At 38.0% G+C, this 20435-nt stretch overlaps 1 protein-coding gene and 1 long non-coding RNA gene across 6 annotated transcripts in view; one reads left to right on the top strand and one right to left on the bottom strand.

Annotated features, from left to right (window-relative positions):
• Positions 1-3996, top strand: part of TMEM117 (transmembrane protein 117) — a 563388-nt gene extending 559392 nt beyond the window's left edge. For all 5 annotated transcript variants that reach the window (XM_050749383.1, XM_050749385.1, XM_050749384.1 and 2 more), the window contains one exon: positions 2269-3996. In XM_050749383.1, coding sequence (XP_050605340.1) covers positions 2269-2915 — 647 coding nt within the window. In that variant the 3' untranslated portion in view covers positions 2916-3996. The remainder of the gene's footprint in view (positions 1-2268) is intronic.
• LOC126931323 (uncharacterized) overlaps positions 1-20435 on the bottom strand; it is a 67766-nt gene that overhangs the window by 9089 nt on the left and 38242 nt on the right. Inside the window, exon 3 of the long non-coding RNA XR_007717829.1 lies at positions 13339-13507. This is a non-coding gene — a long non-coding RNA (uncharacterized LOC126931323). The remainder of the gene's footprint in view (positions 1-13338; positions 13508-20435) is intronic.

Below are 20435 nucleotides of genomic sequence, written 5' to 3' on the forward strand. Positions count from 1 at the left end.
GGATAAGAATCTCTGAACTTTTTCATTTCTCTTGTTTCTCATCCCTTTCCGGCCTTTTTCTACAATAATCTCCATTCTTTTTGTTTGCTGTCCCCTCAGCCTCTTTCATGTCATCTCATCTTTTCATATATACTGTTCTATCTGCAACATACTGAAAGCGTAAACTAAAATAAACACAAAATTTTCCAAACTGTTTTCTGTCCTGCTTGTTCTTCAAGGACCACATGAATTGTTCCTTCCTCAAAATCTTCCCTGCAGAAAGTATCCTTCAGTTTTTTTTTTCCATTTCCTCAATATCTACAGCATTTATGGTTTGTATCACTCATTTGGCACCTCTCAGATGTAGCCTCTTATTATTCATCTGTTGATCTCTGTCCTGTTCCCCTAACAAGATGATGAATTCCTTTCTGAAAGGCAGAAACATATGTCTTCAGCATCTACCAATGTGTTCTACACAGAGTCTGTTATGGTTGATCCTTAGTATGAACCTGGTTTAGTTTTGAAGATCTCATGAGTGGTTTGAACTTAACAACACCAGATGCTATAAATATTTCATTATATCTGAAACAACATACCCAGTGTTCAGAATTACTTTCCAGTTGGGTATGCCCAAAAAAATCATTCAGGCAAGAGTTTTCATTTCAAATATTATAAGCTCTATATAGCTGAACAATGTCAGGACAAGCAGATTTACTATTTCCCTTCATATAGTTTAGGTAAGTTCTCTTCGTAGAGGAGCAAGTTGCACCTTCTCATGCAAATAAAAAAATTATCATGGTTTAGGCAAGGCTTTTGTGACAATAATTGCAATAATTACTGGGCCCCTATTATGTACCAGGCACTGTCCTTAGTGTCTAGTAAACCCCTATTATGTACCAGACATTGTCCTTAGCATCTAGTAATCGCATGAAATTCTTTAATAAATACTATTTATTAAACTTTAATAAATACTATTATTTTCTACATGTAAAGAAACTGGGCTTTAGAGAATTTAACAACTGACTCCAGATCACACAGCTAGTAATTTTGGAGCCAGGATTAAAAGTATTTAGTCTTACCTATAATAGGAGCTTCAATAAAATATGTAATTATGATGATAAAATACTTTCCTAAACTCCTCACAGTTATGTCTTTTATATTTTTATGTAGCTGGATATTTTGTTAGACTGTATATTGCCAAATAATCATATGAAGCAGTAACAATAATGTTAAATAATGTTACTTCAAATACAAAAGAAAAAAATTTGGCATAATACATAAAATTATTTTAACTAAAGCTTCTGGAACCTGGTACATACGTCCCCTAACTTGCTACAACAAACCTATAAGGCAGGTATTACTGTATTATTATAATATACATGATGCTGTAAAACTTGCAATAATCTATAATGAAAAAATTATAATAGAATCTAGTATCACTCGAAAGTTTTTCACTTTTTGTCCATTTGTAGAAATTATAATAAAAATTATAATGGACTCTAGTATACCTGAAAAGTTTTTTCCACATTCTTTCCATTTGCAAATGTAAAAATTTCATTTGATAATATATCATTAAATATTATATTTATATAAGATTTTTAAATACTAAAAAAAGAAATGTTAGTTGCAATCTCTTCAAATATATCTTTTCAAGCAGTTCATAAAGTATGGTTACATTTATGTCTGATAAATGCATTCTGTTCAATGAGAATTTGATGCAATTATTTTTAAAGTCTTGAAATAAATGCTCAAGGATTACTGATCTGAATCACATCAACTAATGGTTTAATCAACAGGTCACCTACAAACAGCAATATGAATTCATTTGATATACTGCTGTGCTTGCATTGCAAAATGATTTATTTCTTGCCCAGACATAATTATAAAACTGTAAGAGATGTTCAATCATACGTTGAACTTTTCTAAGAATTTCATTAGACTTTGTTTTTTCACATTAATTGAAATGTTCTAGAGGATAACCTACATGGAACCAAATATGAGTATAGCTGTGGTGCCTATGAAACAGGGAGACTTGATCTTGTTAGTATAAATACCATAAATTACTGGCTCAGGGACCTACAGTTGTGTTTTCGTATGCCCAGAATCCATTTAGTAAATTCCCTTTGCCAATTCACTTAATGGCAGCACAGCACTCTCAAAAAATTAATTGTTAACCAGTCTAAAACATTAACAATTTATGCTATATACCATTATCCTCATTTTATTGAAGAAAACCCTATTGCAATTTTATGGCCCTTTGATTAATGCAGTATTTCTTTTTTAATGCAGGCAAATGGTTTAACTATGGAATTATCTTCCTCGTCTTGATTTTGGATCTTAATATGTGGAAGAACCAAATATTTTATAAACCTCATGAATATGGGCAATATATCGGCCCAGGGCAGAAGATATATACAGTGAAAGACTCAGAAAGTTTAAAAGATTTGAACAGAACCAAGCTATCCTGGGAATGGAGGTCCAATCACACTAACCCTCAGACTAATAAAACATATGTTGAGGGAGACATGTTCTTACACAGCAGGTTCATAGGAGCCAGTCTTGATGTCAAGTGTCTGGCCTTTGTTCCAAGCCTGATAGCCTTTGTGTGGTTTGGATTCTTTATTTGGTTCTTTGGACGATTTTTGAAAAATGAGCCACGCATGGAGAATCAAGACAAAACTTACACTCGCATGAAAAGAAAATCTCCATCAGAACATAGCAAAGACATGGGAATCACTCGAGAAAACACCCAGGCTTCAGTAGAAGACCCCTTGAATGACCCTTCTTTGGTTTGCATCAGGTCTGACTTCAATGAGATCGTCTACAAGTCTTCCCACCTAACCTCGGAAAACTTGAGCTCACAGTTGAACGAATCTACTAGTGCAACAGAAGCTGATCAAGACCCAACGACTTCTAAAAGTACACCTACGAACTAGACTCGGAGATAGACTTGGAGATAGCACAAAAAGCAACCTTGAGTGTAACTTTAAAAATTTAGTCTTTCATTTTGTATATGTAAGGTTTACGTAGTGTTAGGTAAAAATATGAACAATGCCACAACGGTGCTCAACATGCTTTTTCTAGGATTCATTGTTTTCTATTTGTATTATAATACACGTGCCTACTGTATACTTAACAGTCCTCTAGAGATTGCTTTTCACAATTGCACAAGCTATTACTGACTTTACAGCATAGTAGAAGATTAGCTGATGACCCATGTATCTGATGTTCAACCATAGTGGTGCCTTGAGACATTAAACTGTTTTTAACTGTACCAGAAATGAAGTGTGGAACAGTTACCTAACCTATTTCACATGGGCGTTTTGTATACAACTATTTTGATCTACACTTGATGTCTGAGCAGTAAACAGAAATAGCTAAATGTGACTCAGGAAGTATCTCTTGGTTTCTTATTCAGCAGCAGAGTTGGTGACTTTGACAACTGGACTGCAGAGAAACATGTTGATCACCTTTTAATTTTTATTGGCTGTCTGCCAAATATAAATACAGATGCAAAATTCAGTAATGGGAGATCTATAACCCAACATGGGTCACTACTCATGAAATGTGACATTCTCCCACCAGTAATTGCAATTAGGTGATAATACCTAATTATGTATCCTAATTAAAGATAAATTGCTACTTGATTAAAAATCCTGCCCTTCACCTTTGGGAACAAAGGTTAAGAGACACAGTTGGGTGAACTCTCAAATTTATTGGCATTTACACAAAGCCCCAACCAAGGAACTGAAGTTTTCATCATGTGAGAGCAGCACAGCCCACCATTTACAATATTCGTATATCTTTCTGCAAATATGACTCTGGATAGTGAAAATTGAAAAACATATGCCAACCCCGAGCAAGGGAACTCCTCAAAAAATCATGCAGCGGAACCTTGTCAGGTAGAGAAGCCGTGCATGAAAGAATTTGTTTAATGTCTTGTTTTGCGTGTGTGTTTTTTGTTTTTGTTTTTTAAGAACTAAATATTGCACATTAATAAATAAGAATTATACAGCAGTAATTATGTGATGTAGTTTTTTGTTTAATTGTACCTTGGCTTAAGAAAAGTCGATTTACTTGGGGCTTTTAAAGCTTGATGCCAGGCAAGTTAAGAAAAGGCACACTCTGCCAACTTGCATTCAATTTTGTTCCATAAATTGTGGTTACATTTCTTGACGGGGTGAGGGGAAATCACTTTTAAGGAAAAAATATTTTCCTGTCACACACTGACATAGCTGCATTTTGTCTTTATGATTTTTTAAATCTCTCTTGTTTTGATCTATCTGCTTTTAAGCTTGCAGCATACTGAATTTAGCATGCATAATAGAACTATGCATTTATCTGTCACTTGAGAGCCAGCTTTAATAAACATCTTTACTAAGCATTTGGAACCATGCCCCTGCTGTTACTTTTACCTTTAATAGCCATGCATGGTGCTACTTAGAATCATAAACATATCCAACACACACACACAAATGCAGAGATCAAGCTCACTATAGTAACCCATTGCCCATACTACCCAAAGGAACTTACCATGTTATGTGTGATAGGTGGCAAAACTAGCTATTACTAAGTTTTGGCAGCCTAGAACATTCAACTTTTAGCTCTGACATGTAAAAACATGTAAAAACACCTAGCACCATATTTTTATTTATTCTGAAAGTCATAGTCTTGTAGAATGAAGAAAGAAGTTGATTTAGGAAGTAGATGTTTATTATCAGTATGCATGTCTTATAAAAATATTATTTGAGAATTTTTACATGGGTATTAATGGAAAATGTTTTAATGAGAAAATCTAATTAGCAGAAGTAAGAAAAAAGATAACAAACCTAGAACAACATGTTTATGTGTTTCTAGGGATTAGCTAGAAAAACTATTAAAAAAAGAAAATATATATTTAAAGTTTTCATAAATTTAGCAACAAATGGAATAATTTCCAAGGATATTTTAATAGTCAAACAAGACTTCAGCCTTCTAAGGCTTCCACTATTGAACTGTATTTACTGATAGTGACCTTTTCTTACCTACACGCGGATCTACTTTCGTCTTTTGCTGCCTCTTTTCGGTATTGCATTTATACCAAGTAAAGATACTAAAGTGAAATAAAATCAAAGTAAAAATTAAATCCATTCACGTTCAGTCTTGAATCCTGAGTCATATACCAATAGACTGAGACTCTACAGAGCTTTTTGAGTACCAAAACTTTTAAATTATTAAGGACATTTTAAAAAGAGATGTGTAGCAATCTCAGAAATCGAGGTTAAAAAAAAAGATTTAAAAAATTACTAAGCACAGATTCTAAAGAAAGCTTAACAAATGTGATGTCTTAATTGCAGTGATGCTTAAGTACTATAAACAATTATATTTCTACTGTTCAGTAATTACAGTACTTTCTTCCACACAGTGCAGAATTTGAACTAATTTGACATAATTTTAGTATCCTACATTTATAGAGTACTTCATTAGTAGTTTAAATGGAAAATTAAATAAACACTATGAATTTGTGCCTGATAATATACACTTAGACATAAATCTCATCACCACATGTCTATTTGTATTGTATAATCATAATTAGTTACCCCATTTTCTCCCCATGGTAGCTACTTATCATGTTACCTTATCTTTTAGCATAACTGAGATCACCGGCAAATTCTATTTAAAATGTTAAGAATTATTTCTTCTGCATCTGCCCTAAGAGTCAACCAGGTACAATTTTTTTTTTTTTCTGTAGCATTAGATTTCACACAGGTAATGTCCAAAAACACTGCACCGCTGGCTGACAGTATAGGGAAAAAAGTCCAACATAGGCATTCAGATTTGAAGGAGGGATTCAATACATGGTAACTCACCATTGGGGTCCATAAGCAATTTTGTTATATTATTTGGCTGCCTCATGGGTCACCAACACAGCCCAATATAAAATATGAGAAAAATAGTGCTAATAAATCACTCTTAACTGTCCTATAACTGATAATTCAGGAGGCCAACTGGATTATCTGACATTCAGCTAAGACCTCAGTACCCTGCCATTGCTTCTCATCTATCTGTCTTCACTCTGAACTGACCCTTATTTTAAATTTCAACTCATGGTTAGGCAGTTACAAGTAGGGTTATATTGGTTTTTTCCTCTGAGACTGTGACTTGGCTCACTATCCTATCTGGCCTGATTTCCTCGAGCTTTGTCCCTCAGAACCCAACTCTGGCCTGTTAGCCAGCCCTTACCTTTAAGAGAGCAAGAGAAACTCAATTAGTTCTGCAGCAGATAAACTGGCACTTTCCTCATTTATCCCCATTTAGACATTTAAACATATTTGTGTGCATAGAGTTGTAATTAGTGAGAATAAATATAGATAACAGAGTCAAGCTCAGAAACGTTTGGCTTGCTTCCATTTAAACTGGTCTACAACTGTCTTATTTGAACAACTAGGGAAGTTTAGATGTAGTATTTATAACTCACAAGTCACTCTTGTTGAAGAAACTAGAAAAATAGGTGGATATTTATAATGAAAAGAGAAGGTTAGGCAGATGGTGGAGAACAAGTGAAGGTTGCTGCAATGAAATCTTAAAATTAAAAAACAGCAATTTAAACAGGCTTTAAAACTGCAGGGAGAGGATAGAAGCCTCTATGAAAGGAACTTCACCATAAAATTCTCATTAGGCTAGTACTCTTCTGTGTTGTGTAGAGCACTCAAAAGTTATGTTCAACATAACTCAGCGACGGTATTACATAAAAGGCTGGTTGGTTGGTTGGTTGGTTGGTTGGTTAGCTGGCTTCTTAAACATTCTAGCATTGAAATTACTCTCTGTCTGCCCCAGGGAGCATGATGAGACCTGGGAGGGGAGAAATGTTATTGTGAAACAAACTATAGTAGGCAACATGAGAAGAGAGAAAAATCACCACATCAGTTTAGAGAGACTGGAACATCCTTGATGGAAGAATGAACATCGGGGCAAATTTGGCTTGTAAGCATATTATCAATATATAAAAGCTGATATCCTGTAAATGAAAATATCTTGCAGGTACTTTCTCCTAGAGAGAGATTCTGAAAAAATTTAATGAGAAACAAATTTGGAAAGTATTACTAATTTAATATGTATAAAATACTACTGATAATATTTTAATTTAGTGTGAGGTATCAATTATTTTACTTCAGTGAATATAAAACACATTTCATAGGTTTATTTATCTACCTCCAACATAAGCTTTCTTAAGGTCTTAAATTCCTTAATACGAATTGTACTATCGGGCTTTTTAAGGACTTACATAACTGAGAAGGACCACTATAATTTATAATTGAGAATTACAGTAACAAAACCAATTTATAGATACTCCTTGCTCTAGTAAACTTTTTCACCCTATCCAGATCTTTGCTCAATTCTCATATTAATGATACTACCATTTTGAATATTTTCTATGTGAAAATAAATATTCCATTCAATACTCACATTAACCTTAACAATTGAAGGTAAATATGGTTAATTTCACTATACAGATGATGAACCTCAGGCTTAGAGAGGATTTTTGACTTGCCCGAGGACTTAAAGCTAGCCAAATGCAAAGTTAAGATTGGAATTCAGGCTTGTCTGACTCCAGTTTTCCATCACAAACATCTATAAATACCCATCAAAACTCGAGTATCTGTATCAAATGGGATCTTTGGTAAGGATAACCTGGGAAATGGTTGTAAAGCCATAAATATGCTTGACTTCTAGCAATTCTTGCCTCTCAAGAATCTAAGTTAAATATTAATTTCTAATAGCTGCCTGGATGCAATTTAAAGCATATGATTGAAACAGATAAGTTCAAATTAAATGGCAAAAGCAGTCAGTTCATTGCCAGGTGTTTTGATTTAAGCTACATTTTTAAAACCACAACACAGATTTGTCCCAATACAATTCCTAGCATTGGAATTTGTTTCTTTTGTCATTTCACTTTCTTTGGGGAAGGGAGACTGGAGTTCTGCATGTTTTGAACATATCCCCAGGAGAATGCTGGAGGAAGAACTGGTAGTTATGAATATTAAAACAAGGGGAAAAAAAGATTAGCTAATGGCCAGTTCTAGGAAGCATAATTTGAATATGGGCTCTAGAGACAACCATATTTTACAAACATATTTTGAAATGATGACTCCAAATTTATTATTTTTAAGAATCTTTATCCAGGTATCAAGACTGGCCATGAAGATGTTTCCCTTGATATGATGAGTTATTCTCCTATTCTCCTCCCTGGAATGGGAATTCCTCACAGGGTTTTGAAGATGACCAAAGAAGACTGTATACGTGAAAGCATGCAAGTGGTTGCAACAAGTCATGCAGACATGAGGTGAATATGACAGGCGTGGGCTCCAGTCCCCTCTAGTGCACAGCTTTCAACAGAACCCCCTCGGCTTCTTCCGAGTTGATGTTGCCATTAAACATGATTAGGCCATTTGCTCCCAGTTTTCTGTCCCCGTTGGTTGCTTTGAACTCTACAAGCTGCAATGTAATCCCTTTTCACTTTTAACAGAAGTTCAGATCCCTTAGTTTAAAGCAAGCAGCTATGTTGTCTGAAATCAGTGGTCATAATCCCTTGGAGCTGCTGGGCCAAACTTATTCCTCAAGGTTTCCTAGGCTCTAGAGTTCTAAATTATTTCTTTCCTTTTATGATTGCTTTACTAGCTTCTCTTATCAGGACACTCTCATCTTGCCAGTCATTCACCACCTTTCATAAATCCTGAAGTGAAAGTGCTTGTGTCTTCAGCATTTAAAGAAAGCTGACACATACACCTGAGCCCCTGCACTTTAGGATCTCCCAGCTGTATTTGGATGCAGTTGAGGTAGCCACTTCTGAATTGGGGTGTCACTCTAGCCTTGCCTTTTAGAAAGCTCACCTTGGCAGCCTGTGGAATCAGGGCAACACTTCAGCCAAGCCACAGTGCTTTGTAGAATAAAATTTTAAAACAGTGTCAGAGTTTTCCATTTACCATATAGACTTATTTGCTTTGAATACATCATTTTATCTGGATATTCCAGTTGACTTCAGCCAAACCACACTAGAAAATATCTGTACTTAAAAACAGTTACTCTTGACTGCAACAAAATGTATAAGATGAGACAAAGAGCAATGGCCAGATCAGGAAAGAACTCTTCACTATTACTCTTCAAGCTTGATAACCATGAAATTACTATAAAATTATCTTTGAAAAATTATAATGTTTTTGAATTTGAGGAGCAACATGTTGAACTTCAAATACACTAGAAAACTCGGAGGATCTGTCATTTACATAACCAAATGGTCTCCAAAATGAATAGATTTTATTTACTTCTGTCTCCTATAATTGGTCCACTATCCTATTCTCCATCATTATCACTACTGCCATGCTGCAATCTCATATTCTATTCCTAAGATGACTGCAATTAATCTTAATTGGTCTTCCTGGCTCTCACCTTTTCCAGTGCTACCTATTCTCCACACTTGTACCAGAATAATATTTCTGAAGTGTAAATCCAATTGTAACACTTCACACTTTCAGTAACCAGTTATTGCTCAGCAGTGGTTTTCACAAGTATTGTGTACAACTCCAAAATCCCAGTGGCTTAACACAATAAAAATCAATTCCTTGCTCATATGGCCACTGAACTGGGTGTTCACTGGGTGGCCTTACATACAATGACTCGGGGACTCAGACATGTTTCAGCAAGAGGTTCTTTGACTTTCTAGAGTCGTACAGCCTTCAGCATATTCAGCAGGCTGGTGATGAAGGAGAGCAGGTGAGGAAGATGCTGTAAGAATTTTCAGGAATAAACTTGGAAGTAGCATGTATCACTTCTTGCATTCCATTGGCCAGAACTCAGTTACAGCCTCTGCCTAACTGCAAGGAATGCTAGGAAATGCTCTTTAGCTCTATGCCCACAAAGGACAGGGAATAAGCTTGGGGAGTTTCTGATCAGAAGAGAATTTACAAAATATGCCCAGCCATGTCTCACACTTGGAAGTACAATTCAGTGGGTTTGGGATGGAGCTGGAGCTGAGCTGAGTTTTTAAAGTTCTGTAGGTGATTCTCTTACAAACATCAATTTGAGAACCACTAATAAAATGCAGATTACTGCCTAGCACTCAAGACTGTATGCCAGCTTCTCTGGTTTTTGTCTCCCCTGTCCAGTGACTTCTAACCCTGCAGCCATGTTGAACTACTGACAGCTCTCCATTGCATCACTTGTACCACTCAACTCTGCTTTTGCTCAGTGTCTTCTGTTTGGAATCCCCCTTTCCACCATAACAACCAAGACTAGTTCAAGTATCATCTATTTTATTAAGTCTTTCTTCATCTTCCAAAATAAAATGTACTGCCCCTCTATTGTATTCCTATATGACCTACCTTTTATCTATTATAGTATCTTTAGCATTTCTTCCACTGTATGTTTATATATCTCTGTCTCCTATTAGATTATAAACACTTTGATCCTGCCTATAATGATGACTTGGTGTGGGAGGAGGAATTTTACATTAATTATCTTTTATCACAGTTTCTGACTCAATAAAATTTGACTGAATAACTACATATTAAGTAAAATAGTGTATTTAGAGTTGACTCATTCAGGCTGGATGCAATGGCTCAAGCCTGTAATCCCAGCAATTTGGGAGGCCACGGCAGGCAGATCACTTAAGGTCAGGAGTTTGAGACCAGCCTGGCCAACGTGGTGAAACTCTGTCTCTACTAAAAATACAAAAATTAGCTGGGTGTAGTGGTGGGCAACTGTAATCCTAGATAGGAGGCTGAGGCAGGAGAATCACTTGAACCAGGGAGGCAGAGGTTGCAGTGAGCTGAGATCATGCCATTGCACTCCCGCCTGGGCAACAGAGCGAGACTCCAAAAAAAAAAAAAGAATTGACTCATTTATGTAGCACAATATTCTCAAATTATCTGATCCTCTCCATGATAGATGTTGTAAAGGAGTGAACTCTGCCAGTCAAATCCTTTCAGTTAAGAGGGAGGCAGGGTTATTTCTTACATTCAGTATGGGGAATGAGAGGTAAGAATGGCAAATTTAAAAAATCCAATTTAAAGAGAGTATCCCAGTTGAGCCAGAAAAATTTGAACAAAACTATCAAGTAAGGGAGACCCACAGTAGGGAGTGAGAGCAAACCAGGACAAAGTACGAGAGAGTTAAACAAAGAGCAGCCAGTCAGAGGGGCAGCTGGAAGTCCCCTGCACTAATTTCTGAGACAAGAGTGCAATATCTTCACCTGACTCTTCAGTTCCTTCTTCTACTACAGCTTTTCATGGTGAATTGACTGTGATTGATGGGAAGGCAGTTATGTGATGACTGACTCTGTATCTTGAGATGCCAGTCTTTTAGAAGAAAGGAAATAGAATGTCCCTATTCTGTATGTTTTTCTACAGTTCATATCTCTGAGTGCAGACCCATAGCACTTAGTAAATTTACAGGCAGGACCAGACAGAATGAAATTGAGATGATGAAACAGGTTTGCATTTTACATGTTGCACTCTGAAAGCCACAATTGGATAATAAACACAAATCGGAAGCTCTAAAACTCAGACGAACTGTGATTATAGCTGTACTTTTATAACTGGTATCTCAGAACTCCCTAGAAGCTTATTTACATGTTAAAAACATCAATTATTCCTCCCATTTGAAATACATAGTTCTTGTAATCAATTGCTTTGTGCCAATGTTTAGAATTATTCATGAAAGAGTTATATTTTAATGGCATTTGATGAGAACCAGCAGCAGCATCCATTAATTTGATTAGTTGTGTACGGGCTGGAAGAAAAGCCTGGCACCTAGCCCTAAGCAAATCAATAGTGTGAGGTCTAAGTGTAAGTATCCATCCAAGCCAGCCTTGCCAGCCAGGATTCTACACAGAGTGACAACAGTGGAGGGAGGGCAAAACATTAGACAAGAAGTGTCTTACGGCCCCTCTTTCTGCCTGCTTGGCATTTTACCATCAGTCACCTCTTATCTAAAGGCAATGAGTGTAAGCTGTTTTTCTACTCCACCCTACTCCAGCCCCACACCCTGTTGTCCCTTCTGAAGGACAGAGTAGAGGGATTTTTGTGGGTTGTAGTTTTTTTTGTTTGTTTTGTTTTGGTTTTTTTGAGACCTAAGGACTTAAATATGTATCATCATCCAAGCCTGAAAACAAATAAATCTGGACATTGAAGAAAACTGGAGCAAGAGCCAGGGGCCCAGTTCCGCTGCAGAGTTCCTCTATTTGAAAGGGTTGAGGAGTAGCTTCTAAAGAAGGCAGAAGAGCCCCTGATGCAAGGGATCCAATATGGAGGGAAGTGTGGCAGCAGACACTGCTGGCGCTGGCAAGGTTTTGTCATTTGTTCCAGGGAAATCTGTCCAGTTTGAAGCAGGAAGCATTCCTGGGAGAAGCCAAAGGAGAGGCATACAGACATCCCAAGCTAGGACATCAACCAGTTTGCATTTTGTGATTGACCAGTCACTTGGCCTCCAATCAAATGGTCTCAGGTTTTGGGCAGGGTACCAGTAGAAAATGGACTGCAGACAAGAGACCAGGCTGTATTCTAGTCCCAACCACCAGACACACCATATGGGGAAAAGTAACACCTCAGTGCCCACCCCACCCCCACACAGGAGGGGCTGGCTCCTGAGAACAAACCTAACTGCTGGGGGCAGGCTGCTGGGACACCGCTGGATTTTGGTAGGAGTCAGTGACTGAACAAAACCAAATCCACAGACCTAAGGATGCTCCTGCACAAAAAAAAACAACTGAAATAATGCCAAATAATGATGCTTTGCTAAGGCAGGAAAGATTGCATTTGTTTTTATAACAGTCTACCTTCAAAAAAAGGAAGTCCTTTTTATAGCTATAATTAAATCATTATTTGTGTCATTATGTGTTTTAAGTGTATCTTTCCCTCTAGTTATTTGTATGGCTCAATCCTATATATCTAGTACCTCTCTCAGGATATATGATAAATATTTGTGAGGATGGATATGTTAATTAGCTTGATTTAATTATTCCACATTTGTATTACAAAATCATAGCATCATTTTGTATTCTATGAATACATACAACTATAACTTGTCTATTTACAATACACTTTTTTTATAACAAGGATATGCTGAGATGGGAGAGGTGAGCAGGGTTCAGATCATGCTTGGGCCTCATTGACCATGTTGAGGACTTTGCACTTTTTTCTGAAGATAGTGGGAAACCACTAAAGAATTTTAAGCAGAAAATGGCATTATTAGGTGTAGCATACTTAAAAAAATACTCTGATCAAGAAAAGATTTCAAGGCCCCATCAATACAATAAAATAATTAAATCAATTTTGACTTTGGTGTGTCAAGATTCCTTCTCCACAACTGGATGAAATTACTCACCACCTGCTTGTGGGAGGATGGTACATCAAACTGGCTCCAGGGATTCTTTGTCCATATACTCGCTCTATGCAGCAGGGTCATGGTGACAGATAATGGTTGGGCCACCCAGCTGAAGGACCTCAGAAAAGGCTCTTGTAACTCAAGTCTTTATGAGGACAAAAAGGATTACCTGCAAAGATTTCATTTCATATAATAAAGTGAAATATGTAGTGTTCTTCAAAAAGTTAACCTAAGCCTAGACATAGGGAAGAAATAGGCAGCTATATCTGGGTTTTTATGTACAAATAATATACAAAAGTAGAAAGGTACTCATACTTTCCCAGTTCTAGCTCCTTAAATCAAAACAAAACAAAAGAAAAACTTCAGTTCTGCGAAGAGTTCTCACAAAACAGCAAGAATACCAATACAAACCCTCTTAATCACTTGTGGTCGACATGGAGGTGTGCTGCCCCAGATCCCTTACAAAGTGTTTTCCGTTCAGCAGCAGGCGATATACTCAGTGAACAGCTTCCAGGTGTCAGCTCCTTTAGGATCTACCTCAGCTGTAGAGAGCCACCTTGCCCAGGGACACAGTCTCCCTGGAGCAACACACATCCTGTCATGGAGCTATGACATAAGGCCAGAAGAGCCACTGGATGATTAAGCTCCACGGGAAGGCCCCGGAGATGAACATTGACCAAAAACAAATAAATGTATTGGTAAGAGGGGCAATGGCATCACCTAAACGTAGACAACCACACACTCAACCCAATAGTAGCTCCAATCACAGCTGCTGTGCCAGATGCAGTGTTTTGTTAGAGCAGTGGTAGCTCCAGCAACCACCAGAGCTATAGTGGGCCACAGCTGATGGTGAGAAAGGTTGTTATTTACTTGACTTATAACAGTGGAGTTGATAACACCCCAAAACAATTGAGGCCATGTGGTGGTGCTTAAATAATGGAATCCAGGGTATAATGATTAATTGTGATTCCTGGCAAGGTTAGAGTGTCTTCCAATGGGTCAGATCTATAGAAAATATAGGAGATGTGTCTTTACAGGCAAAGTAAATGGGCAGTCGACTGGGGTGATACTCAGCCTGCTACAGCAAAAGAAATTATGTACAGAGGATCAGCAGACTAAGCATAATCACCCTAATAAGTCATTACCCTTGTTCAGTTTCTAGACCTGAGCCAATTTAAGACCTGAAGCCCATTGATCAAAGAGAGAACTGGGTCCTTGGGAAGAAAGATCCTAAAACACCATAGCATGTACTATGGCAACGATTCTACCAAACTTTCACATTTTACACACTTACCTGACTAAATGGCTACAGATCCATTTGGAGGAAAGTTTGGGAAGTATAAGGACATAGTGCCTGCATTGGATGAGAGCCTTCTCTCTGTGCCATAACATGGCAGAGGTCATTACATGGTGAGAGGGCAAGAGTGTGTCAGCTCGAGTCTCTCTTCCTCTTCCTATAAAGCCATCAGGGTTCCATCATGGGGCTCTACCTTGATGACCTTGTCTAATCCTAATAACCTCCAAAGGCCACACCTCCAATCAACATATGAATTTCAGGATTACGTTTCAACATACTAAATTTGGGGATGTGTTCAAACTACAGCAGTGTCATAATAGTCTGTTGTTATATTGAGGAGCACTCAGGAACCAAGTTATAAATGGAGTCCTGGCCAAAATCCAGCTTGTAGTAAGTTCACTGGATCCATGGACCTGCCCTGTAGTCATTTCTCCCTTTCCTGAATGTATAGTTGAGATTGATACACTTAACACCTGAAGTAAGCTCCACATTTTGTCCTTGGCCTGTAGACTGAAAGCTATCATGGTGGAGAAGGCCAAGCAGAAGTCTCTAAAACCAATCATCTATGCTCAGCCAAGATAGCAAATTTTAAAATACTGCGCCAGATTGGGAAAGAGTGGAAATTAATGCCACTCTTGAAGACCTCTAGATCCCAAGGTAGTCATCCTTATCATATATCTGCTTATTTTACCAGTCTGACCTCTGGAAAAAGTGGGTGCGTCCTGAAGGTAGAATATTACCATAAATTCTACCAAATTATAGTTCCAACCACAGCTGCTGTGCCAAATTCAATATTTTTGCTAGAGCAGGTTAATATGTCCTCAGGTACAACATATGCAGTGATTAATTCATCAGATAAATTCTTTTCTATCTTAATCAAAAAAGAGTATTGGAAACCATTGACATGTACATAAATCAGGCAAAAATATACATGTATAGTTTTACGCAAGGATAACTTTCCTACTGCAGGCACAACATAGTCCAAAGAAATCTGGACCATGTAGATATCCTAGGGAACTTCACATTGATCAATTTCATCAATGATACTATAGTTACAGGGGCAAATAAGCAAGAGATAGCTGGCATGCAGGAGGTCTTGGTAATAGATATGTGCCCAACAGGGTAGCATATGGGCCCTGAGAAAATTGTGGGGCCTGAAACATTTATAAAATTTCAGGGGCCCCTGTGGTCAGAAACATGCTGACATCCCTTCCAAATTAGTGTACCTTGCAGTTCCCACCACTAAAACATAAAATAAAAAGAAGCGTAATGTCTAACGAGTTACTGTATTAGTTCATTTTCATGCTGCTGATAAAGACATAGCAAAAACTGGGCAATTTACAAAAGAAAGAGGTTTAATGGACTCACAGTTCCACGTGGCTAGGGAGGCCTCACAATCATGGCAGAAGGTGAAAGGCACATCTCACATGGTGGCAGACAAGAGAAGAGAACTTGTGAGGGAAACTCTCCTTTTTAAAAACATCAGATCTCATGAGACTTGTTCACTATCATGGGAACAGCACCGGAAAGACCTGCCTCCATGATTCAATTACCTCCCACCGGGTCCCTCCCACAGCACATGGGAATTCAAGATGAGATTTGGGTGGGGACATAGCCAAATCATATCACCTACATTACACACAAAAAAATATTCTCCATTTGATATACTGGGCAAAGGGAAAGGCTTCCAGGTTTTAGTGGGGTTGTTAAGTCTAGAACAGAAGAGGACTCTACAGCAAGTCCAAGATGCAGAGCCAAGCAACTCTGCCACCACTTGGGCCATGGACAGGTAAACCCAATGGTGTTAGAGGTATCAGTGGTGAGAAAAGAGGCCAGGTGGAGCCTGTGTCATGCCCCAGTGGGAGATCACAACACTGGTGTCTGGGTTTCTGAAGCAAGGCCATACAATCTATAGCAGGTAATTACATGTTTTCTGAAAAACAACTTCTGACATAGTACTGGCCCCTGCTAGAGATGGGGTACTTACCATGGCACAACACATGACCATACAATTCAATTGCTCATCATGGGTTGGGTCCTATCTGTCTAGTCATAAGGTTGGGTAGGACCAGCAATAGTTCATCATAAGATGGAAGTGGTACATCCAGCATGAATCGCAAGCAGGACCAGAGAAGACAAGTAAGCTCCATAAGCTTACTTGTCCCAAGTCGAGGCACCCAGAGCTTCCCCCTTTATTATAATAGCATTCCTTTTTTAACTCACACCTCCGGACATATGCTGGACACCAACTGATCAACTACTAGAAAGGAAAAAAATTAACCTTGGTTTATGGATGTCTTGGCTTGGTATGCAGCCATCAACAGAAAATGGACAGCAACCATAGCATGTTCAGGGATGGCATTGAAAAACATTGAAAAGGGATATTCTTCCCAATGATCAATACTTTGGTTTGTTTACCTGGTCATATCCTTTGTGTGGAGAGAAAAGTAACCCAAAGTTGGAATATATATGAATTTACGGACTGTGACAAGTGGCCTAGTTGGCTGGTCAGGGGTCATGGAAGAGTATGGATGGACATAAGCGAGTGATTACAAAATATGAAGATCTTTACAACACATGTTAATGCCTGCAAGAAAACATTCACTACAAAGAGGAAGTAAACAACCAGCAGACAAAATGACCCAGCAGTGGATATCAATATCTGTCATCAGAAAATGCTAAGGCTGAGTCATAAGAGCAAAAAATTAACTAGGAACAAACTACAATCGGCAAGCTAGACTGTCAGCCCCTACATGAAGAAACCAGAGCAGCCCACTAAAGACGTATTATGTTGTGCAAGATGTTTTGTCTGTCACAATCCAGAGAGATTTTGCAGCAAAATCAGTTAATTTGTGCTCGTTAAGACAGCAAAAACAATCTGTCAACCTGATCCTCTCCACTATCTTTCTGGAAGCCTTGGGGCTGTCCAGAAGCTATGGGGAGACCTGCCTGCTTGACAGCTGGTTAGAGTACTTCCATGAGATGCTGCCATGAATACGAATTTTTAAATAAGTGCTGTGAGGTTTTTTCTCATTCTACGTAGGTATTCAAAGACCATCTGAGGATATTCAAATGATTTTTAAAAGCTTACGTTAATTAAGGAATATTGGATCAGATGCCCTCTTGCATCCAAAAAGCATGTTTATTCTATCATCTTGGGACCAAAAAGGAAAATATAGAAGATTAGCAAAGGAGAAAAGATAGCAAATCCACAGATGCAGTCCTACTTTTATTGTACTGTCAATGATTACTTTTATTGCACAGATGCAGAAATATCTGATAATCCATGACAGATGGGAATTCATCTATTCTAGACTCATAAGGCCTGAAGTGGCAGTGGGTGTTCATTACTTGGTAACAAGAAAAGCTGTCTTCATCAGTATGTCTTCTGATGTGGTCAGTTTACGTTTGTCATCAGAAGAAAAGACAATAGGGGCTTCATGGGAGCCAGATCTGATACTGAATTGCAAAAATTCATGTCTCCATTGGCAGACAAGGGAGAGTCCACCAGAGCATGCTTTCTGAGGTTTTCTTCTCCAAGTACTGGTAGGTTTTGGAAATTCTATATTGTTTTGCAAAACAAACTTCCACACCAAATAGCAGTCACCACACTAAAACTGAGCAAAGACTGGCATACTTTGTCATTCTGAGAATCTGTAAACACAAATGCTTGTATACACACACACACACCCCCCACACACATACACACATACACAGGGTGAAACATTTAGCACATGTAGTAAGGTGATGGTTAGGCTTTCCTGAGTATACAATGTTTTACTGGCAAAATAGTAACAAAGCAAATGTAATGAAAGTCCGTCATGTATTATCCCATGAAACATGGTTCCTTGATACGAGTATTGGCCACTTGGCAACCAAAACCATGCCTTATAAAGCTCTCTGTTTTAAACAGCACCTGTAAAAATGCATGTTGATGGGTGAATAAAGGAAGGAATAAAGTAATGAATGAATGGATAGATGGATGCATGAATACAACGTAAGTACTATGATAACTTTGCATAATACATGGCCTTATCACTAGTATTTTCTTAACTAATCTCTTAAAATTTGCTTCCCAATATTACCCAGAATCCAATAATACCTCCCTGAGGTGCTCTCATTTCAACTATTAACCCTGTGGACCACTCAGTCCTGTGGGCATTTAAGAGTAATTGTAAGTCTGCTCAGTCCATTAGTGTTATTGGTTCCTTCATTGCCATACATGGTTACTGTTGGAAATTGGTCCCTTGTAATCACATGGGTTGTTTGACACTGCTGACTAATCTCAAATCATGGGAGTTCACCACAGAGTTTCTGATAATATTGAACCTCAAAATGGGTGACAGAGGTCTCTTTTACTCTAAGGAGGCTTTTTGACCCCCATATGCCAATTTACTCACCTTTATATAGCAGGGGATGTTGACAGGGACCTGCCTTGTCAGGCTTCCAAATGTTCTGCTCTTTCTTCCTCAAAGGAAATCGGCCTTACTTTTACCTAACTAACAAGTACTGTACTGCTCAACTGATTCCTGCCTGAATGAAGAAAACCCGAGGCACGGTAAAATGTGAGTCTATCCAACAAAGAAAATACAAACACGAGTTCTTTTTCAAAAACAATTTAGAGTTCTCGCTCACCCAATACTATACTGCAATGGTCTCATTAACACATATTAAGTACGGTGTCCCAGCCCTTTGTTAAGCAGCTCACATGCATTAGCTCCTGTAATACCCACACAATTTCTGTGACAGGCACAATTCCTATCTCTTTTCTACAGAATTGAAAACTGCAGTCAAGTCATTTCAGGACCTTGGACTTGCAGAACCAGTTAAGGGTGAAACCAGATTCAAATAAAGAGCATCTAGCTTGTGTCACAGCCCTGTCCTGTGCTATTCATCCATGCTTTGTGCAAGGAGCAGAGTGGGCAGGCAGCAGGAGGTGTGCAAGGGAGAGATCAAAGATAGGCTACTGGTGTAGGTAGGCTCATTCTGTCTTTTTTGCCATCATGATCCTTTGCCATGGCTCTACATACAGAATTATTTTTCATGTAACCTCTGAAGCTCCTCATTGAATTTAAGATGAAGAAGTCTCAGTCTCACTGAATCAAATTGGATTACAGACATATTGCATACTCCCATTTCCTGCAGCATTCTATGAGAATCAACATATTTAAAATCCATACATGTTGGAATGTATTGTTTCTTTGGCCAGTCTTTGTTACGATATGCTCTTGCCTTATTGCTCCTTTAGAAAACCAATTTTCTCAAATGCAGAGCCTAGGAAAAAAAAATTGCTGGTAGAAAGGCCACTTTTAGTTTTTGCTGTATTCTTCTATTGGCAGAGGATTTTACATGGTGCCAAAGATAAGCAAAGAACAAGTAGATTTGAAAAGAGATTTTTTTTAATGGTCAAAAAATCTCCTATTATGGGTAGTTGTATATTTTTGTAGAATGTCAAGATTTACATAAGCAAGTTATTCTTCTTTCCTTGAAATCATTTCTCTTCTTGAGTCCCAGATCTTGGTGTTACCGTATATGCAACTTACTTTAAAATACTTCACCTTAGACAGAGTGATGTAAATATGTGCATGTTTGTTTAAAGTACACTCCAGGGAAGTCAGCTGTCCTAATTGGAGCTCTCATTTGTTGGATGATCAGTTAGAAAGCTACCACCACATCAGAAAGGCCACATTCTAAAGTACCTTCTATACCGGTCCAGTTATGTTGGCCTTGGATGTGATATTGTTATGTAGCATAATGAATTTCAGAAACAAAACATCCTTGGTGAAATTAGTGATAGTTA

The sequence above is a fragment of the Macaca thibetana genome, chromosome 11 (assembly GCF_024542745.1).
Source record: "Macaca thibetana thibetana isolate TM-01 chromosome 11, ASM2454274v1, whole genome shotgun sequence".
NCBI classification, from domain to species: domain Eukaryota; kingdom Metazoa; phylum Chordata; class Mammalia; order Primates; family Cercopithecidae; genus Macaca; species Macaca thibetana.